This window comes from Vanacampus margaritifer, chromosome 8 (assembly GCF_051991255.1).
Source record: "Vanacampus margaritifer isolate UIUO_Vmar chromosome 8, RoL_Vmar_1.0, whole genome shotgun sequence".
Classification (NCBI taxonomy): domain Eukaryota; kingdom Metazoa; phylum Chordata; class Actinopteri; order Syngnathiformes; family Syngnathidae; genus Vanacampus; species Vanacampus margaritifer.
In genome coordinates, this window is record NC_135439.1 from 16,685,372 (window position 1) to 16,708,469 (window position 23,098).

Below are 23,098 nucleotides of genomic sequence, written 5' to 3' on the forward strand. Positions count from 1 at the left end.
CATTAATCACTGTTTGGCCTCCCCACATCTGTACGGACGTGTAGCAACCACGAAAGCTCATATATCAATCAAAACTTTATTTCTTTACATTTTTTTTAGTTTGAGCTATTTCGTTAGTTTTCGTGAACTATAATAACCCTGCTCTACATCAGGCTTGGGATGATATGGTTTACACTTGCACCAGTTTGTTTTACCCTAATCATACTTGAAAACAGGTTAATAAAGCAACAACAACAACAATGATAATAATAACAATAATAATGATGACAATGATGATAATAATGATGATGGCAATGAAAATGATAATATAATAATAATAGTAATGATAGCAATAATAATATTAATGATGACAATGATGATGACGGTAATAATAATAATAATAATAATAATATTGATGACAATGATGATGATAATAATAATAATGATAATAATAATAATAATAATAATGATAACGATGATGATGATGACGATGATGATGATAATAATAATAATAATAAAAATAACAATGATGAGGATGATGATGATGATAATAATAATAATAATAATAATAATAATAATATATTTTGTTGTGAATTAAAATGTTGGTTTAAAATTGCCCAAGAAATGATTAGGATTTTTTTTTTTAATGCTGACTGTTTGATGCTTGACATGTTTATTTTCTATTCGATTTTCCCAGTGGGACTACGAACAAACTGAAGGTCATCTTGTTTTGGAATAGAACACATTTGACTTTGGATGCTGCACTATAATTTGTGGTACAATAATTTGCTGTTCCTTACGGTGTTTAAATAACACTAAGGTCTCCTGTAGCACTTTATTTCCCTGCTCTCTGTGCTCTTCCAGATGATGATCACTAATCTCTCCTGTTCAGGCAGTCAGCAGGGAAGCGGATAATGCAGCTGAGCACAGAGGACACTAACTAGCTCTCCACTGACCTGGTACCCTTGGGATGGTGATCTGCCGGCTACTGCTGCCTTCCCCTCCCTCGCCAAATGGTTTTATCTGGATAATATAATCCTCATCAGTGGGCAGGGAGAGCTCCACTGAGGTGGTGTTTGTCTCCATGACATTGGGATGACTGTGTTGGTTCTTTTTGTAGAGCACCTAACACAGTTAAGCCGGGCTATTAGTTCAAACAAGTATAGAAACAAAGATTACCCACAGATAGAGAGGAAAAAAATAACAGGACACTTACTTTATAACCTGTGACCTCCGACTCATTCGCCAGGGCTCTAACCTGCTCCCAGTTTAATATGATCTTGGAGTTGGATGTGTTCCACATCACTTTACCGGGAGGCTGGCTTGGTGCTGGGGAAAAAAAACAACCCAAAAATGGGAAAATGTAGCTTCATGAAGCACTTGTGATATATATATTTTTTTACTCCTCTATATGGAACTCTTGCTTTTACGGAAGAGGATTAGGGCCAGTGAAGAGAGAGAAAAAAAAGTTGGCAGGATTCTGACTTTATTCAAAATTCTGACTTTAATCTAAAAATTCTGACTTAAATTTCTTCACTCCCAGCCATTTTCACTGAAGCAACCCCACTTCACTCCCAGCTGTTTTACTGCATTCATACCGATTTCGCAAGGCCCACAGAATATTGTGTTCCATTGCTATAAAAACATGGAACCTACCAAACGAAAGATTAGAGTCTCTTCTTTTGTCAGGAAAAAAGTACATTTCTATCTGTTTTCGTTTTGCAGAAATTAGCATTGGAATATAGCTAAGTTTCATCATTATTCACAAATCTCTTTATAATTGTTTTCAACATGGCCCTGGTTGACCTCTTTTGCTTTCCCGCCACTTGCTTGCCGTTTTTGTAACAACTACCATTTTTTCAATTGTTCTCTGCAATTGAGAGGCTGCATCAAAGCCTTCTGTATGCTCTCGCATAAAAAACATAAAAAATGTATAAATACGTCTTTGGGATAATTAAAGCATTTAAAATAGAATGTATTTATACGTTTTTGGGAGCAAATGAGTTAAAGTGAGAATGCTGGCTTTCAAGTCAAAATTCTGAGAATGAAGTGAGAATCCTCACTAGAAAGTCAGAATTAGAATTCTGTGATTAAAGTCAGAATTCTGATTTTAAAGTCGGAATTCGGGAATAAAGTGAGAATCCTGCCAAGACCTCCCCCCTATCCCCCACCCCCCCCCAATTATCTTCCGTATGGTTAAAATATGAAAGCTTGTGCAATGTAAATGGATTAAATCTCCACTGCATCTTTATACCAACAGTTCCATCTAGAGGAGTAAAAAAATATCACAAGTGTTTCATGAAGCTTCATTTTTCCACTATTACTGTAAAGGTGTAAATCCGTTGAAAGCAGAAAGTAGACTTGCTACGTACGTGGCTTTTTGGTGGTAATGTTGATAGTGGTGCTGGGCGGTCCACTTCCCGCAGTGTTATATGCTCTCACCGAGATGTAATATGTGGTGCTGCCTTTTAAACCGTGAATAATCGTTGATGTCTGGTTTCCCACAGTTCTGTGCACACTGCCCATGTCCTCCTTTTCCCTTCGACTCCAATACCTCAGCTGAAAATCAACAAGGCAGAACAAGAGATGGACTCAAACACAGACACTTTCAAAGGATTTGGTGACATCCTGTCAGGAAAATAAGATGATGTGAAATCAACTGGATGGAAGACGCAGTGTTAGTTTCTATGCTCAATGTCATCCACATGTGTCAAAAGGACAAGTATGATAGCTTAAGCTGAGTGATGTGGGGGGGAAAAAAGGCGAAAACAAATGAAAGGAGCAAAAATATTCAACAATTCCATGCCAACAAATACTGATAACAGGTTTTCTTTGTCACTGTGGTTGTCAGGGCAGAAACAGCAGACATGCTTCACGTCTCAGATATAATTTGGCTTTCCTTGCAAGAATGCTTTGCTCAGACCTCGCCCGCTCCTTTGTTGACTTTTAGTGGTCAACAATTGTTATTGCTGCCACTTTGTGCACTCAAGTGGGAGAAAGTAGCCCCTTTGTTCACGTCCAGGATTGCAGATGATCGCAATTAAAATGGCAATGGCTATCTGAGCGGAAAGGCAGTGTGTGAAACTGTTGTTGGCATTGTGGAAGTGCAGAAATTGTTATAGGTTACAATAGGGCTGTACAATTAATCGAAATTCAATTACTGTTTCAATTATTACACTTCACAATTACTAAATCAGTATAATCATAAAAAAGATAATTGATAAAAATTTTGAGTTTTTTTTTAAATTAAAAAATAACCAATTTAATACATTTTGTTTCATCAAAAAGGAACTTGCATAATTATAGTGTTTCTAAAGAATTGTATTTGCCTTAAAGTTTTTCATTATTTTTTCACGTTTAAACATTTTCTTGTTTTGTACCAAAAAAATCATCCTACTGCACAGTGCACAAGCTGCACTCCAACTTCAAGTTTTTGACGGCATAAATGCATAAATATATTATTATAAATAGATATTATTATAAATTATTTTTGGTCCAAAAGGAACTTACATAATTAAAGTGTTTCAATTTTTATTTATTTTTTTGCCTTAATATTTTTAAATGTGAGAACATTTTCTTGTTTTTTACCCCTAAAAAATAAATGATCGTCCTACTGCACAGTGCACAAGCTGCGCTCCAACTTCAAGTTTTTGTCTAAATAAATAAATAAATATTATTATAAATTCTATTTGGTCTAAACGTAACTTAGATAATTATAGTTTTCTATGTTTTTTTTTATTGGGCTTAATATTTTTAAATGCTAAATAAAATCCAAAAATAAATAATCATTTGAATAATTGTGATTATTTTTTTTCTTCTCCATAATCGAGCAACCCTAAGTTACAGCATTTGAAAAAGCCTTGGGACTATCTTGGGCCATTATGCATGCAGCAAGCAATTATCTTCTTTGCCCAAGGTATTGTACATTAGCCTAAGACATTCATCAATAATAAAAGAGAACACAATTCAACCGTCCCCACACCTGCACACACACACACACACACACACACACACACACACACACACACACACACACACACTGAGTTGCGAGCACTGAAAGTAGACATCGAGTAAACGATATACAGGATATCATTGTTGTTTACCTCGTAGCCCAGCACTCTTTTCTTACTGGCATTCCAGGGAAGAGCTTTCCATGAAACTTCAATCTGGGACGCTGAGAGGCTCTTGGCACGGACCCTCGTGGGGGCTCGTCCGGGTTCTGAAGTTTTAAAAGATTTATAAAGGCTTCAGAAGTAGCTCTCAGTTTTGATGATCACTCCAAGTGGGAACATTAAAAGTGTTTCTGTTTTTTTCTTCCGAACACCATAAACATGCATTTCCTCTGAACTAAAGCCACTATTCTGACCAGATACATTAAGCACTACACAGCTGAGTCAGCAAAACATTACAAGTAGGACGGAAGGCAGAATTCTCACCTTCCTCTGCAGAGTAGATAGTGGTGACGAGTCCGAATGGACCTTCTCCCTCGTTGTTGTACACGCCGACTTTCACGTGGAAAGGTGAAAAGGGCTGGATGCTTTCATTTTTGAAGACATATTTGGATGTCTCTGCGGAGGGCACAGCAGCCTGCATCCACCCTGTGGCACCGTGGGGTCGAAAAGCAACAACATAGCCAAACCCCGGTCCGTTCTGGAGCTCTTCTGGAACAGGCTACAACAAAAGCACACACATACCATACCAAGAGAAACAATAGTTAGAATTTCAAGAAACAGCTAAGACCAAATGTGGCACCTTCGTTAACATTTTTTAAATACTTAACATTTCACAAAAGCTTTACCAATTTACAGGAATCAGTTATACATTATGGAGGTCTAAAGTTAAAATGTTGTTCAAGTCTGACAACATTAAATCTAAATTTAAGTATTTTTACAGATGTAGTTTATACTATATAATCAACTGGACTGTTTGTTTAAAACAAAAAAACAAAAAACCCCAACCTTTTCAAATTTGTCATCGCAGGTCCAGCCTGATATCTATGGGGCAAGAAGCTGGCCCTCAATAATACAACACTTTTCTGTCCTCTGATTGGTTGGCCATGGCAAATTGTATATAGCAGAGGTGTCAAACATACAGCCCAACAAAAAGGTTTAATCCGGCCCGCGAGACGATTTTGTAGAGTAAAACCAATTAATCGCCCGACCACAATCAAAACATTAAAATTTGTAATTCTACAATTAGTCCTCAGAGGAGCAATGCATCTTGTACACGGAAACGTCCTGAATGTCATTATTTTACACACAACTTAAAATTACGGTTTGTTTAAAAACTTTTTTTTAAATCATAGACCGACATAAACGTGTTAAATATGACACAAATTCAAGTACTGGTAAGACAAATACATATGACAAGGATTAACGTCTTTATAACATAATTGACTGCGCCACGCAATGCATTGTGGGAGCAATATACTTTATATGCAAAACAGGTAGATTTAACATGTCCAGAACACATAAAGGCAAAGTGTTGCCGCGTTTGTGTTATTTTTTGGAACAATATTATTGCAGTTGAGCTTTTTAATTTAGGGCTGCCCACAAATAGCAAACATCTGCGTATATTTGACGGCAATTGTCTTTAAGTTATATACCATTATTTTACTGATCCGGGCCACTTGGTAATATATTTTCCTCCATGCAGCACCTGAGCTAATATGAGTTTGACACCCCTAGTATATAGCCAACATATGCACACATTAATTAACTCATTTGCTTCCAACGTATAAAAATGTTATATTTTAAATATTGCCATGATTCCAAAAATGTATTTATATGTTTATTTTTATTGATTTTTATTGATTTTTATGCTAGAGCATAAAGAAGGCTTTGATGCAGCCTCTGACCTGAAGAGGTCACGTAAAACAATGGTAGTTATTACAAAAAATGGCCAGCAGGTGGCAGCAGAGTATAAGAGATCAGCCAGGGCCATGTTGCAAACAAGCTCTTTCCCCACTGCTTTAAACAGATTTGTGAATAATGATGAAACTTCACTATATTCTAATGCTAATTGCTGCAAAATGGAAACAGATAGAAATACACTTTTTTCCTGATGAAAGATGAGACTCTTATCTTTCTTTTGGTAGGTTCCATGTTTTTATAGCAATAAAACACAATATTCTGTGAGCCTTGCACAATCAGTCAATATCTAGTAAAACAGCTGGGAGCGAAGGGGGTTGCTTCAGTGAAAATGGCTGATAGTGAATGAATTAAGATATTTCATAATCATCGAAAAATATTGACTGTGAACTGCTCCACGTGCTGTATAGTGGCACAGTTGTGTGACATTAAAGTGCTTTTTTGTATAGTATTGATGCTTTTTATAAGTGATGGGAAAATGAAACTTTATGGGAAAACGAAGATATTTTGTGACTCCTCTTGATGGTGCTCTTGGTTCAAAGATAAAGGCTAATGTAGCTTTAAACCAAGAGTGCCATATAGAGGGGTTAAAAATAATCTTCTATCACAACTGCTTCATTAAGCTTCATTTTTCCATCATTACTTTCTATAAGTATGACGTGTGAAAGGTAGTGCTAAGAGGTGGGTTATGTCCCCACTAGAGGCCGAGTTACCAAATGCATGGCCGGTAAGCGCATTTACATACTCCCAATTTTTTTGTCAATTTTTTTCCTTTTGACATTTAATGAGAAAAAAACATTTAGTGGTGGCTTTAACCCTATAAAGCCAAATGTATCATCTTAAATACAAGACATTTTGAGCCCTCTATTTCATTAGTATAATATTATACAATTTTCTGTCATATATTTCATGATTTAGGTTTTATAGGGTTAAGTTAATGCCTACTGTAAGATATATATATTTTTTGTCTAAAAACAAACATGCAAAGTAGTTTGCCTTACAGCGTGATGTTTTGAAGACATTTGCATTGGCTTGAACAACAAATAGTCTTTGTGGTTCATTACGTTGACAAAAAAGAAAAAAAAAATCCCCAAATTTCCACACGGTGATGCCAATTAAAAAATGGCATGTCCGGCATGCCTACAAAGCTGTTTGAATGACACAAGGAGTTAATTACTGTGCTGTGCCTCTGATCAAAGAAAAGGAACAAGGAGTCAGACAGACTAAAGAAATTTCTTTAAAGACGGTGCTACAAGCACTTTTGACACAAGTTTATTCATATAAAGGAAGTGAATTACTCTACCATGTGCTGAATATATACAATACATATTAGAAAAGAAAGAAAGAAAAATGCGGTATGTGGTGGGCCACAGTAATTGCAGTCACGGCAGGCTACCACTAGTGAATGGAGACAACAACCGATTACTTGAAGTTTTCCTTTTCTTTTGATTTAGCTTAGATGTGTTAACTTGAAGGCAAAGCATATTTTTGCCCTTTTGGTGTTGAATGTCAGGAGCTATTTTCAAAAGAGAAGCTTTGTTTGAGCAGATGTCTAAAATTAAACTTGTGTGTAATGAAATGTTAGCAAAGATTCAGAGGAGCTTCACAGCAAGGGACTTCATTCATTGAACTGCCTGAATTATTACAGGATTTGAAGGTACTTGCATGTTAGACAGAGCGGAAGGATACAATTTGGGGAAACAGGATAAAAAGAGTGAATTTGATTTTTTTTTTGTCTTTTCAAAATGAATTTAATTATCTTAAACAATTTCTTCTATACACAGAGTAAATTTCACTTTAAAAACGAATATCTGTATATTCGGTCCCAGTCTGAACAGCCCTCAACCCTTGGGTGATTAAAAAAATAAAATAAATATATATTTTACTCTCTTCCAAGTGTGAAGTTTAATCTGTTTAGACTGGGACCGAATAGTCTTTTTTTTTCCCCAAGTAAAATTTACTCTACAAAATTTCCTGTGTACACAGACAGCAAGTCATTGCTCAGCATTATAAAACGCACATCGTGACTGAATATATTACATCTGGCATACCACACCATTGGCTGACAGGACCCGGCTGGTTTGCTCACCTCCCATGTGATCACTAATTCTGAACGACTTCCACCGCCACCGCTCACACTAGCTGGTGTGACCTTCGGAGCTGGAGAAAAACAGAGCAATTGGCTTACTCACGTGATGCTGGAAACTGAAATGGAGAAAACTTTAATGTGAAAAGGGAAACTGAAATGGAAACTCAGTGTGACTAAATAGATGTGTTAGACATAAGAAAGAGCATATTGACTCATTCAAACTCCAAAACGTATAAAATATGTTTTTTAATACTTTGTCCTGCACTCCCAAAAATGTATTTATACGTTTTTCATGTTTTTTTTTTTAATGCTAGGCTTTGATACAGCTTCTGACATGAAGAGGTCACTTAAAGCAATGGTAGCTATTACAAAAAATGGCCAGCAGATGGCAGCAGAGTGTAAGAAATCAACCAGTGCTCTTCCCCCCACTGTTTTAAACAGGTTTGTGAATAATGATGAAACTTAGCTATATTCTAAAGCTAATTGCTGCAAAACGGAAACAGATAGAAATATACTTCTCCTGATGAAATAAGAGACTAATCTTTCTTTTGGTAGGTTCCATGTTTTTATTGCAATAGAACAGAATATTCGGTGGACCTTGCAAAATCAGTCAGGGAAATGGCTGGGGTGAATGAGTTATATATTTCTTAAACCTGTGGCCATGGTCTATGATTTTACAGTTAATCCCTGAAACTGCAACAAAATCTGTTCTTGAGGTTGATCAATCTTCAATTTGTTTGCACTTCATTTCCTGTATAATAAATACAAATTGAAAAAATCCATTCCCATAATTTGGACCTTTGAAACACCGATCCTGATAAGGTGATACTTTAAAATAACACTTTTGTGCGATTAAATTTCATGTATGACATAACTGTTGTTAACATGGTAAAATGAATAAAAAGTGTTTTTTGACATTTAGTCCCTCTTTTTAGTTTATCATTGCCATTATGCTTTTCATCTTTAGCTTACCATATACAGTACACCAGGGGTCTCAAACTTCTGCAAAGCGCAGGATGATATTTGGTGGCCCCCAATTTGACATCAAAGTTTAATGTTAGTTTTGCCCACAAATTTATTGCTGTGTTGTTGCCATGGGCATTTCGTTTTTGTTGTTGTTGTTTTTTAAATTACTTATGGGCTACCATAGTTCAGACTCATGGCAGCTTTTGGCAGAACGTAATTCTGAAGCGACACAAAGTGGAGGGAAAATAATAGGGGAAATATATTCTGTTACCTCGTCCCATTCATGTTTCTTTCAAAATCTGCCATGAAAAATGTTAGTGCTCATTTGTACCGTTTACTGTGCAGCAAGTTCATAAGGCTATGAAAGCTATGAATCACATAAAAACATCCTGGCCTGGATTTGATAGAACCTAACCTTTTAAAATTGGTTTTCACTTTATTACACAGACTCTTTTTAATCTATCAATTAAAAAAGAAATTCATTCAGTTTGGAAGTCAGCATTTGTTATTTTCCGAGGTGAGCCAACACAGGTCAATATCAAATTTGTCTTGTCAAAAATTTGTGCGTCTCTTTTTGTGTGTGATCAACTTCAAACATTTCTATCCTCAAGTGAGCTTCTTTCAAAACTGCAATCAGGCTTTAGGAAAAAGTGCAACACTATCACTGCTGCTACAAAAGAGATCAACAATATATATATATATATTGCTCTGGATAAAAAGCAGTACTGTGCTGCATTTTTTATTGATTTTTTAAGGATTTGATACTGTGGAGCAAAAGTTTTTAAACAAGTTTGTCAGTTTTTGTCTGTCAGGTTATGTCGTTTCTTGGTAATAAATTACTTGAGCGACAGGACCCAATGCATTTATACTAATTTGTGTTCTGAAATTGTGAGCACCCACTAGGGGGTTCCACAGGGTTCTATATTAAGACCTCTCCTATTCATTTTGGGGCATATTCTCCCGTTCTCACTTAAGTCAATTTCTTTTGCGCCTTTCTTGAAACACACTTGAAATGCGCTGCAATTCTCCCATCTAGGCTTCTGAAACGCCTTTCTGGTGAAAACTCGTGCAGCCACCAAAGCGATGTGACACATCAAATTGTGAGGATGCCTGCAAGTCCTGGATTGTGGAGTTTTCCAGAGACCTGAGATCCATTTGGAATATATTTCCCACTTCAAATGTGAAGCTGACTTGCGTATGGATCCGGAACTTATACTGATCATTCCCAATGACGTGCGTGGCTCCTATAACGGGCTTCTTTGGAAAAACATATTTTTTTAATTCGCTATTTAAATACAATTTAATAAGAGTACTGTGCTCATGACTGAATGCCTATTTGAAGCTGTTCCATTAGCTGAAAGGCGAGTGAGTCTGCTGTTGTTCAAGTTTTACTTTTAGACAAATTCTAAGCCACCAGCAAGAGCCAGAGGCCACTCGGCGTGACAAGGCCAGCATGGAAGCAGTTAATTGAATCAAAGCGTGCGATATGATGTTCCACCTTCAAGTGGCGCTAGTCTTTAGTACAGTCTCCTGAGCGTGCAAGAGGAAAGATGCTTCAGTTTCTGGAAGAATACGTGCATCGCTAGATTTGACATGGGACGCCCTCGTTTAAACATTTTATGAAGGAGCGTAATTGACACACTTAAGTTGATGGGAGAATCTGTGTAGGCCAAAAAGCATGAAGGGGGGTGCTTTTTTTTTTTTTTTAATTTAAGCACACGGGAGAATATGCCCCTGTATATATAAATGATTTGGGACTGAATGTTCCTGATGTTAGTATGCACTTTTATGCCGATGACACAATCATTTACTGTTTTGGCTCATCATCTGCTAATGTTGCAGTATCACTGTGGAAAGCCTTTGATGTTGTGCCACACACACTTCTGCAGCTAAAACTTACTGCTAACAAAATTAAACTAGTGTTGTTGTCAAACTCCAGGAAGTGTCTGTAAGTACTCCACACATTTCCCACTCTTGAAGGAAATGAAATTGTGGTGGTTAATCTGTACAAATATCTGAATATCTTGCTTGATGATGCTCGCACTTTCCAAACCCATATTGGGAATGTTGCAAAGCAATTTAAATTGAAACTGGGGTTTTCGGCTTGTCACTAACCCATAATCCATTTTTGATAATGGAGACGTGTTACATATCGTCACACTCTTCGCCAAAGTCATTTTTGGGCTTTTTTTTTTTTTTTGCCTAAATCATCTCCTCATGATGCAAAAGTTTAAATTTGTTTGTTTCCTGAAAAATCTGAAAAAAATGGCATGGACAATTATTTTAAGGCCCCGCCGATATGAATGATTTCAGCTCAATCTCTGACAAAGATTGACTCTGTGTACCATGCTTCTGTGAGGTTTATGGCCTTGACCCATCATTGAGAATTGTACTCTCGAGTGGGATGGCCTCTTTTAGCTACCAGGAGGTTGGCTAACTGGTACACTTTTATCTACAAGGTCATTCTTGGACTACTGCCCTTTTACATTTGTCACTTCATTATACAGAGTGTTAATTCTTACTTTGTTGCTAACAGTTCCATTTGCCTGCACTTAGTTTTGAAAAATAAAAGGCTTTTTCCTTCTCTGCCCTTTCCACACGGAACCTATTGCAAAAGGGCTGTAAATTAACGGAATTTATCTCTGAATGACTTTAAATCCAGACAGAGTATTACAGACAGCTTTCTTAACTTGTAAATATTTTATCCAATTGTCATTTTGGGTGGTTTAAATTGTGTTGTTTTATATTTTTTGGAACTGTAACTTCTAACACCTCTTGGCCAGGACGCCCTTTGTTTACAATGATTTTAATCTCAATGGGACATTCCTGGTTTAGTAAAGGAAATGGTGACGAGAAATGCCAATTCCAGCATAGGGGCACCCCGACAATGCATAGAGGAAGGTGTGGGGCCCAACAAATCAGGCATACTAGTTTATGCAAATTACCAAGGAGAAGAAAGAAAATTGGGTCACCAATTTTGTTCCCATTCTGAAGAACCGTTAATGTTCCGAACTGTTATCAATAAAGATTGTAAAGACTGAATTAGCTGTACTTTTCTTGAATATTTGAACCCCTTTTTTGTAAATGCAGTCCAGACACAACCAGATTTTATCTCCACAGCCCCCACATGAATTGAGTTTGAGACCCCCATATAAACAAACAAACACTTGGTAAAGCAGAAGATGGAACCAAGCCAACTTGCGTCATAACACCAACCTTTATCTGTAATGGTTCTAATTTTTGGAGTTCCAGTGTTAGACCATCCATCCATTTTCTATACATTTACCCTATTGAGGGTGCTTGGTGATTTTGACACTATTCCATTAGAGTGAGCGGAAGGGTACAACCTGGTCTTATCATCAGTAGTCTGGCTTTTAGGCTGGAGGCAGCTGCTTGAAAGATACTTATGAAGCAGTACACAAGCACTGACCTCTTTTTGGGTCATATTTTGGAGGTTCGGTATGTGTGATATATACATTACAACACAATACTACTTTCTAATTATTTTGATAGGACTAATGGGGAATATGTGATCTTAATTTATTCATTCAATCGCTTAAAGAGCAGATAACCAAACATAAGCAAATGTTTGAGGAGAACAAAGAAAAAAACAAAGAAGCAGCAGAGAGAGCAGTTTCCTACATACATGTCCCCTTTGTCTTGGCTTGTTTGGAAGGCTTGCTGGGTTCGCCAGTCCCAATGGTGTTGCTCGCCAGGACTCGAAACTCATAGTCCACCCAAGGGCTCAGGTCGATTACAGTAGCTGTCAGAAGGTGGCCTCCCACCACTTCAGGAACTGCAAGAAAACAAACACTGCCTTCAGTATTAAAAAAAAAATCGTGTAAATGTATAAACGTTTAACATGAGCTTTAAACTGTGCTGTATGCTGACAGGTGAGGAGGAGCTCCACAGCATGTAGCCAACAGTGACCAGGTGGACTGCGATACTTCACATTGCATATTACAACAAGTAAGAAAACAGTGACATAGACTAATTAATGAGGTTGACGGTTGAGCCTTCCTTTTTGGGTGAATTAGTGGAGCGAGGTACACAGTGCTGTACAGTAGACTGCATTATTGCAGCCAGGCATGGGTACTAAGGGTTGCTGTTAAAGAGGATATGAAGTGGAAAACACGATCCTTCAGCGCTATCATTTATAACATCACATGACAGAATCTGCACTGCCGTTATCATCAGGATGAGATTCATATTTCAGGATTCCCAGGCGTCTGATAAAATGGTGGCCAGTGGTCACGCTACAATAGAGCCCCATTTGGACATGGGGTAAAAATGACATCTCCTATATTCTCAGCGGAGAGGCAGAATAAAGAGCAGCCCCCTCAGTGAGATTGGGAGAGGCCACGGCTGGTTGGAGAGAGCTTACCTGTGGAGACAGCCTGCCACCCGAGGGAAAATGGTGTCCTGGCCTGGATGGTGTATGCGTTAATTGGACTGTGATTATCAGCACCAGGCCTCCAGGATAGAGTGACTGTGGTATCTGTGATTTCTTCTACTTGGATGCTGGTAGGGGAGCCTGGGGGACCTGGGAGATGCCAAAACCAAGCGAGAGCAACAGGGGAGAAGATAGATAGAAAGAGGGAGAAGGAATGTAAATTAGGACGAGACAGAGATGACGGTTAGACTCACATTGGGTTTTAGCACCTACGGCCAATGCAGAGAAGTCAATGTGCTCTGAAACCGTTGGGAGCCATTCTGTCTAATTAGACGGGGAAAATTGGTACCCCTAGAAGAGATAATTCGCTATTTGGTATTTCTTTTCACCCTATTTTTCATTTCATTTGTGAGGCATAAGCTGGCCCAGCATGCATAGCCTACGTGTCTTCCACTCATCCACGTTCTTCAACTGTAGATCAATAATTAATTCTTACACAAAAGCCTTTGAAATAGTCAAATTAGTATGACGGCGTATTAGTATAAATATTTTTTTTTGGGGGGGGGGGGTTAATATTCAGAGAAAAAAACTGCCACTTTATAAAGTGGCAAATTTGTGTGAAAAAAACCCCTACGACAAATAGCTATAGCTATAGTCTAATGTGAGGATTTGTTGGTGGTTAATGGGACAGTTTATAAAATGAAAAGGAAGGATGGAGACGGATTTATTGTTAATTTAAACTTTACTCATACACGGCAGCTAGAGCGACAACACTTCTGGGCCCCTATCAGCTGACTAACACCAACCAATCAGAAGCTAGCGTACTTTAGGTAAATGCAAGTCAATGACGGAGAGCAGCAGATTCGACACATCAACTTAGCTACTTGTACAAAAATAAAATACCAAAATGTATGAATGTGTAAATAAGAATTCCGGAAACATATAACCATACAAGTAAATATACATTTTAACAAATTAACTTAAATGCTTGATCCTCAGGGTGTGGACCTTCGCAAAGCGAGGCGTCTTTGTCGCTGGCAGTACCCAACGCTTCAAAGAGTGAATGCTTATAAGGACATGGTTAATCTCTGCCAAAGCAATTACTATCTCCTTATTTGAAAACTCGACCGAAAAGTATTGGCACAAACATCCGAGTTGTACACTATGTGTATTTCTCGTAAGTTTCTAATTTTTTTTCTCGCAAATCTGCCACTTAATAAATACGCAAATTTGCCACTTTAAAAAGTGGCAATTTTGCGACTTTATAAAGTGGAAACAGTTGCAAATTTGTCGCAAATTAGAGATTTTATAAAGTGGCAAATATTGCCCTTACGCTCTAAAAAATATATAGATTTGTACGTGGCCCTAATACGCCGCTCTGAATTAGAGAAGATGTGTGAAGTTTTGCTTACCTCTGACAACCAAGTCAACAGCAACAGAAACACTGTCCACCTTTGTATGCACGGCACAAGTGTATTTCCCAGCATGCCTCAGCTGGATGTTTCGAATCATAATGTCTCCTGCCGAATGCTGCTGCCATGCAAATAAAAATCAGACACAGATGCACACATGGTCAATCTCCTTATTATGCTGAAAATTCTACAATCCAGCCACATTGGAGCGCAAACCTCATTTCCATGTTTGACTTGAGAAATACATTTGTAATTCCACTCTAAACCTTTTCCTCCAACATCTTCTGCAAGGACACACAATGTATGTCCCATGACTTTAATTACAGAAAGCCTACAAGCACAAACAGCTTGTGCCTGATCCTCATATAGGTCTGGCTCGGTTACAAGAAGCAGTTAGGTCTTTAAGGGAGCAATTCGCACCTTTTCAATATCACACAGTGAAGCAGAGCTGGCCTGGTAATAAATTGGACACAGTGGAAAGCTGTGGCACAATGACAGTAACAATTCAGCGAAGTGGTTTTATCTGTGTACTGGATGTGTACTGCAAACTCTCAGCACCACAAGCCTGCACTATGGATTTATTTTAAACTACAATAGCTGAATCATAAGAGCGAATTGATCGGTTCCACTCCTGGTTTCGCTTCTGTTCCATATTCCAACAGATTTTAAAATAAGGTTAGACTTTCGAAAATAAAACAGTACACCACATGTGTGCAATGTGTTCCGCAAATACTCCCTCTGAAATACAACACGTGTTCTTGAGTCTGGATGGAGGATAGTTATGTAAATTTCGTTCGATTTTATTTTTTTAAATAAACTACAGGAAGCAATTTTCTGGCCATAAATAATACACTTGATACAAACATTCCCTCTGCACTGCGGCTGAATTTGTTATGACTATGCCAAAAGAGGCCACGGAATAATATTGAAAAAAAAACCTATGAATCCTCATTTCAGTGTTCTCACTTTCATTCGATAAAATGTTTTGGAGAGGTCAGAAGCAAAATTACTGTGTTTTATAAAGCTGGTACACTGCAATTTAGGGAAGTGAACCTACACTCCTGTTTCCTTGACAAACAATTACTGTACTGAAAGATTGGGGAAGAATAGGATTGCCAACTGTCCCGCGTTAGCCGGGACGCCCCGTATTTTGCGCTAAATTGGTCTGTCCCTTTCAGGACCTCAAATGTCCCATATATTGACTACCAACTCTTGTAAATACAGCCAACTGCACTCTATATCGCTGGCATTTGGCATACAAACACCATATTAGCAATCTAAGATGCTAAATCTGTCACCACGAATAAAACAATGAAAACCGTAATTTGGCCCTCAATGACACCTACTAACTCATTGATTAATCACAAAAAATTATTGCATTAATCATGTATTAACGCAGATTAATCACGGTATTAATTTTGACCACAGATGATATTTTAGCTTGACAGAGGACGGTTATGTTAAAGGTAGCACATAATAAACATAACTACATGCTTACACTGGATTAGTGCATTGCATCAATTTTATCTAGTTGATTGTGATGTGTTGCATTTAATTACATGCATGATAGTAGTTCTTATTAGAAAACCATTTGGTTAGATCTGTATCAAAAACGATTCAATAACATCTTACAGTCATGTTGTAACTTTAACACTGTTGTACTTCTTTTTGTCCTCATCATGTACAGTTTTCCTAGGGTTTCTACAAATACTATATTATTTTCAAGAGGATTACACTATGTGGGGAAGTGTAAACTGTCCGTACAACTAAATGGATTGCAAAGTTAAGTTGATCTGCATCTTTATGTAATGTGTAAAGTCGGGGTGTAAGGGTTTTTGAATTCATCCTGAACTGTCTCGATTCAGACGTCACGGTTCAGACATGCGACAAATACACAACTTCATTGCAGTATCTGCAGTCCAAACTAGGTGGCGGCAATGCACCTAAATGAACCAGCACTTAACAAAAACACGAATGAACAAATGAAAAAAACGGCATCATGGCAACTTCAGACGAAAGAGAGGAGATTGAAGACCAACCAGCTTCATTTAAAACCGATGTGTGGGAAAATTTTAGTACCTCAATAATTTTAACAACTGTCATCCTTGAATCACAATTCAAAAAGGGAGCCCGTTGCACTGGAAAAAAAAGTCACTGTATGTGTTTAATTTGTTAGTGGATCTTTTATGCATGTATTGAGAAATGTATTATGAAAAATGAAATATATTTAGGGCAGGCAATGTGCATATATTGATGTATTTTGTTATATCTAAAATAGTATTTTTGCCATCTGGTGAGACATGTGTGGTCCTATGTGCCCCCTTGCAGCCTTTAAGTTGTCCATCTCTGGTCTCGGCTATATAATCATCCATCCATTATTTGAGCCGCTTATCCTCACATTTGACATATTCATTATAAAACATCATAGCTTGACTTACGCCGCCCACTTTCTCAAAAAATCCCCCATGGCTACCGAAGTGGATGAGCTGCTCATTGAAGAACCAGGTGAACTTGAGTTCCAGTGAGGAATCGTGGCTCACTTGACAAGGCAGGACCACACTCTCCCCCACAGTAACGTCCAAGTTTGCAGGTAGAGTGGTGATGATAGTGGGCTCTGGAATAAATAATAACAATATAACAGTTACATCAAAGACCCTGCTTTTAAAGGCCGTGGCCATTATTTACAGGAACAGGAACAGAAGCTGCTTTTACCAAAAGCCATGCTTCTCATCATCTACATGAAAATGTCAGGCAGTTAATATTGAGAGCTACAAGGGACTAAGCACATAGCACATGAAGTAGCTTGCAAAGCTACAATAGCTGGTATTGGTTTTAGCCTGAGTTTAGGACAACTGGGATTTGGAGACGTGTCTCTCCTGCATTCTGAGTAGTCACAGTGAGTCACTGTCAACTCAGCCTTTAGCCTGGAACTCCAGATATTCCCAAAGCGCAGCACAAGAAAAACAGTAAACACAAGTGAACACCTCTTTGAGCAGTTGCTGTTCTCTTGTGAAACCTGCAGTGCTCATGCAGGCATCACCAGGGAGGAAGGCAAGTGTCCCCTGTATGCACTTGGGCACATGTGGCACATGAGGAAGGTGAAGGACATGAGAGAGGCCAGATGAGAGAGAGATGCTTTATTCATCAAGTGAACAACAACCTCACCCCTCTGGTGTGTGCTGTGATTATTTTTAATTGCTACTCAATCTGCGCACAAAACTCAGCTAAACTTGTCAAACGATCCTTCGGAAAATATAGATTAGAAAGTCCAGGCATTGCATAGCCTTCATCAACCCTGAATCCAATGCGGTCAATGTGTTGGCCTTTTAAAATCTACAGACAAATGCAGCACATATACTGTACTTAGCATGACATTTAGTGGGTCAATTTTTCCAATGTCGGCCAACAAATGTATTTATATATATATATATAGTTTAGAGGGTGGGGGCAATATTCTGAGAAAAAAACTCGACTATATAAAGCGTCAGATTTGCAAGAAAATAAATAAGGAGTAATTGCTTTAGCAGAGATGAAGCATATGCAAGCATTCGCACTTTGAAGCGTTGGGTAATGCCAGCGACGCCTTGCTTTGCGAAGGTCCATACCCTGAAGATCAAGCCTTAATTTGCTAAAATGTATATTTATGTGTACATTTATGTTTCCAGAATTATTATTTATACATTCATACATTATGGTAGCTAAGTTGATGCGTCGATTCTGCTGCCCTCTGTCATTCACTTGCATTTACTTCATGTATGCTAGCTTCTGATTGGTTAGTGTTTGTCAGCTGATTGGGGATCAGAAAGTGTTTGTCGCTCTAGCTGAGTGTATGCCGAGTAAAATTTAAATTAAGAATTAATCTGTCTCCATCTTGCCTTTTCATCTAACAGTGTCCCATTAACCACGAACAAATCCTCACATTCGACTATAGCTTCTAGTTTTTTTTTCTGGCAAATTTGCCACTACATAAATTCAAATTTGTACGTTTTTTCTCAGAATATTACCTCCGCCCCTCTGAACAAAAATATATATGTGGCCCTAATATGCCGTCATATTTGTATATTGTAACTTTTTTTTTTTTTTTTTAAATCCAACTCGCAGACAAACATAAATAAAGCAATAGCATAGAAACAAAACAAAACCCTCAAGAAGAATCTTCAGGGACACAATTATTCAGCAATATTCTACTCCTCTACTTACGCACCTCGGTAACATGCTATAAAGCTTTATTTGCTTTTTATCTCTCCAGTGGGATTGTTGTATCTGCCTCTTCTCTCATATGAACTGCTCTCATCGCAGTTTGCGTAGCCTGATCTCTCGAAGTAGCTCAAGGGATTCACTTTGACAGATGAGGAGAAAGGGTTCCCTTATTACTCTCCTCTGTCACCATTTTTGACAGACTATATGGAACGCAAGGTTGCTTACATGGCCACACAGAGGGATTTTAGGCACACTGATTGATTTCTGTCACATATAATGCCTTGTTAAACCTCAAGAACTGAAAAGACACCAAACCCACAGCTGGGTTAATTCGAGACATTTGAGTAACCCTTGTATGTGGATTACGGCAGTTCTTCAATATTCAAACATGCCACAAAATGTATCATATTGTTATTTACCTAAATAAATCAAACTTGCTAACTTCACTAAAACGTCAGTTGTTGTGTCTCGGTAAATTCTAAACTTTCATACATAAGCAACAATACTAAAAAGGAGTAGAAATAAAGAGGTCTTTATCTTTACTTCCCAGACTGCGCTCTTAAATGCAAAGAGATGAATGTCCACAAATCATCGTTGCAAGCGTACTTCACTTGTATCTCACTTTCATTTCCCATTTTCAAGTTACGACTAAAGGTTATTTTCCCTTTTAATCGACGTCCTGCCATCTTGCAGATAATTCTACAATATAATCTGTGTTTGTTATTGACATTATATTTTATTTTTAAGAAGAACATGCCTTGAGGCAAAATTTCCTTGACACTAGTAGTGAGAGTCTCGGAGTGACAACTCGGGTGTATGGTGTGTTTTTTTCAGCAAGACAATGCCATGCTAGATTTTGGACATGTTACAACAGCGGGGCTTCAGCGTTAAAGAGCTTGAGTATTACTGTCTTGCCAGCAGTCCAAACCTGTCACCCATTGAAAATGAGTGGCACATTATAAAGCACAAAATATGACAATGGAGACCCAGCCAGTTGTGTAACTGAAATTTTCCCCTATTGCAAACCACAAATTTTGAGTGAATATTGGCAAAACAAAAACAATAAAGCTGATCAGTTATATTTATTGATCGGTATATTAGTACCAGATTAGATAGCTCTTAATATGAAAAGAAAACGCACTGAGTGGCAGATAGTTGACCTCAACACAAATTAAAATCGCATTCGTTTTTTTACAGTACAGTACATCTTTTTAATCTTAACTAAATTTTAGGAATAATGAAATTACTGTATCAACAACTAAAAGATGCAGTACCAAAAGTTTAACATTTTTTTCCACTTTTATGTTAACAAGAGTATGAAAACTTGATTGTACCTTTAGAACAGATATAAAATTAGTGATTAATCGTGAGTTAAGTTTTGAAGTCATTTATTACGATTAAAAATCGTAATCATCTGACACCCTTAAACAAGGGGGTGTGTGTGCGAGGGGGGGGGGGGGGTTATGGGCTGGGTGCATTATGTTGCAATTTAAATCCGAGGAAAGCATTCACTGCCTTAAAAGAGGCTCTAAAGGAGATGCTCACATTCTAAAAGTGAAGACGAGCCAAATACCATGTTGGAATAAATGCTATATTTTTGTGTTTTACAGATAAAACAAAATATAAACTGTGAAAGAAACAAATCATGTCTGCACCATTTTCCACCAATAAAAGTGGATCAGGAAAAGGTAGACTCTGACTGCCTGTTGTCACACATATTTACTAACTGTACTATGTACTAATTGGCAATGTCGCAGGCTTGGTGAAATCTAAATTCAGCCAGCGCATGTCTAATCAAATGCAATTAATCTGTTAATTCCCCCCAAGTGTTGGCATAATGTGGACATTAACAAGGCTCATTTAATGTGACTGCTCCTCCTTAGCTGTTTTCTAGGTGACTCATATTCAGAATGCTTCCTGACAGGTATTTTTCTGCATTCATATTACCAAAGTCAATTGGAATATAATACTGTCATCTCCCATAATAGCTGCTCCCAACACATATTTGTCCCTCACTAAATAGGTTTCCAATTCTCATTCAAATAATGCATGTAAATTACCCTGTCACGTTTATTAGACAATATCAAATGTGACAGAAAGGCATAAAATCATATTGGGGAATATTTGTACATCAGCTGCAGAAAACTGCTTGTAGAGAAAGTAATGGAAAAGGAGCGAAATGGGTGTCAAATAAAGCCCGACTCTGATAACGCAAAGTCCATAACTGCAGTGTCTATTTATGCTGAGAAGACATTACGAGGTGCCGTAGCTTGCAGCTGCATTGGAAAAATCACACAAGCCGACAACAACCTGGACGTGCAGTGAGCAGCGGGTTTCAACCTGCCTCATGACTGCCCGAGGGTGGAGGCAGTCACACTCGTACTGTGGTTTGTGTAAAATGACAAAGATTAGGTGATCAACAGAGATAAAGAGAAAATGATTTCATTATGATTCCTTTCAAAAAATGGCACCACAGTCTCTGGCCCAATTCTAGCTTTTTCTTAAATCCTTCACAGGTTTCATTTTTGTAGGAGAGCTCACAACGGGGGCAAGAGTGAGGTGTTGCCATAATCAGCAGCAATGCGCACTCAAAGCTCTCTACCACGTTCTTGACTGCTGCTGACTTTCAAGCATACATAATGTATGAAATCTGTGTTTTATAATTCAAAAGAGAATAAAGAAGCACATCTTGATTGAAGTCATCTACACATGACAGTGTTGGACCAGAATGTTCACCAAATTAAATGATGGGAGGTGGATTCTTGGATAAAAAATATTCTGTATTTATCATACAAGATTGGTTTGAACATGACTGTTGATCTTTCTTTAATTTATAAACTGGAATGTAACAAACAACTAATGAAATAGGAATATGCTGTGTAAAATACTTTACAGCTATTGCTATGAGACAGATGAAAATGATACAGTAGAGCAGGGAGGTTTTTTCCCCCTCCCATAGTGAGTAAAAACAACTGTTACTTATCACTTGTATAGCTATAGTTTAGATCATTTAAAATATTTAATTCACACATTTTCATTTGCCAACCGTATGGTGATTTATCTGTCGCAAAGTGGAAGCAATTGACTTTACAAAATGAACTCTACTCATTTGGACTTATAGTATTCTGAACCTGGGCTAGCAAAATTCTAAGTTGAATTGAGAAAGACCCCTAAATTCCAACTCATTTCTTGAATTGGAATCGGGGTGGCAAACAGGAAGGAGTTCCAATTTGAATTGCAGGGACTAGAATTGAAATTCCATGTGATTCAAGGAAATTCATGATACAAAATTAATTCGTATTTTACATTGAAGCATCCTATATACAACATGAATTTCATACAAATAGCATTGCAAGGATATTATGTACACAATCATAGAAAAGTGTTTTTACTTAACATTAAACTCACACTAGGGCCATTTTACTGTGCCCAAGCTCGCTTGCTGCTAAAGTCCTGTAGTGTTAGCGCAATCGATCTGTGGCTGAGTATTGTTCGGATCCCCAGTTTAGCACGGTTGGGAGAAATGGGCCAGAGAACGGTTGGGTTGAATTGGGTAATGGTTGAGGTAGTGTAAGGAATGGGGGTAGGCCATCATTTTTGATGGTTGAGGTTTGGGAAAGGATTAGGGAAAGGCATTATGTCAATTAGATGGCCCCACAAAGATAGCACCGCGAAGATGTGTGCTCGTGTGCCTGTGTGTTTAAACAGCTAACGATTTTGAATACAAACAGAAAAAGAATTCCCTGAGGCCAGCATAATTCAATAATTCAATAAATCTGAAAAATAAGACTGACAAGGACGCTTGAAGCAGAAGCAATCATCTTAGCAACTTTAGCTAAAGCGGGTCATAGTAAGGCTATAGTTCACTAAATATGTCAGCAAGTCCCCTACAAACTGAAGGTGATAACACCAGAATGAATACCCAGTGGAAACAGAAAAGAAAATTTTGCAGTGTGCACAGACGAGAGGCCCTCAATGTGCAGCACTTTATACCCAGTTCCCATTAATTTTTAATGAAGTATAATAAGTCACAGCACCAGAGCAGGAAAGCAATCCCCATTGCAGATGATCTAACAACATGAGGTCTTTTTCTACACAGAGTATCCTCAGAGGCAGTGAGAGAGAGTGGCGAGTAATTTCAACACCTCTGCAGACATACGTGACGAGGTGCCTCACTTGGAACGACAGC

General features: G+C 37.9%; 1 protein-coding gene across 2 annotated transcripts in view; it reads right to left on the reverse strand.

The window, feature by feature from the left end:
• The window catches only part of LOC144056455 (contactin-4-like), a 145,320-nt gene that overhangs the window by 4,019 nt on the left and 118,203 nt on the right, over nucleotides 1–23,098 (reverse strand). Inside the window, exons 13-22 of one of the 2 annotated variants that reach the window (XM_077573294.1) lie at nucleotides 17,148–17,323; nucleotides 14,710–14,827; nucleotides 13,289–13,447; nucleotides 12,551–12,700; nucleotides 7,939–8,009; nucleotides 4,416–4,650; nucleotides 4,083–4,198; nucleotides 2,352–2,538; nucleotides 1,196–1,308; nucleotides 936–1,104 (exon numbers count right to left, since the gene is read on the reverse strand). In XM_077573294.1, the coding sequence (XP_077429420.1) occupies nucleotides 936–1,104; nucleotides 1,196–1,308; nucleotides 2,352–2,538; nucleotides 4,083–4,198; nucleotides 4,416–4,650; nucleotides 7,939–8,009; nucleotides 12,551–12,700; nucleotides 13,289–13,447; nucleotides 14,710–14,827; nucleotides 17,148–17,323 (1,494 nt within the window). Of the gene's footprint in view, nucleotides 1–935; nucleotides 1,105–1,195; nucleotides 1,309–2,351; nucleotides 2,539–4,082; nucleotides 4,199–4,415; nucleotides 4,651–7,938; nucleotides 8,010–12,550; nucleotides 12,701–13,288; nucleotides 13,448–14,709; nucleotides 14,831–17,147; nucleotides 17,324–23,098 lie in introns of both variants that reach the window. The other variant, XM_077573292.1, reaches the window with a different exon arrangement.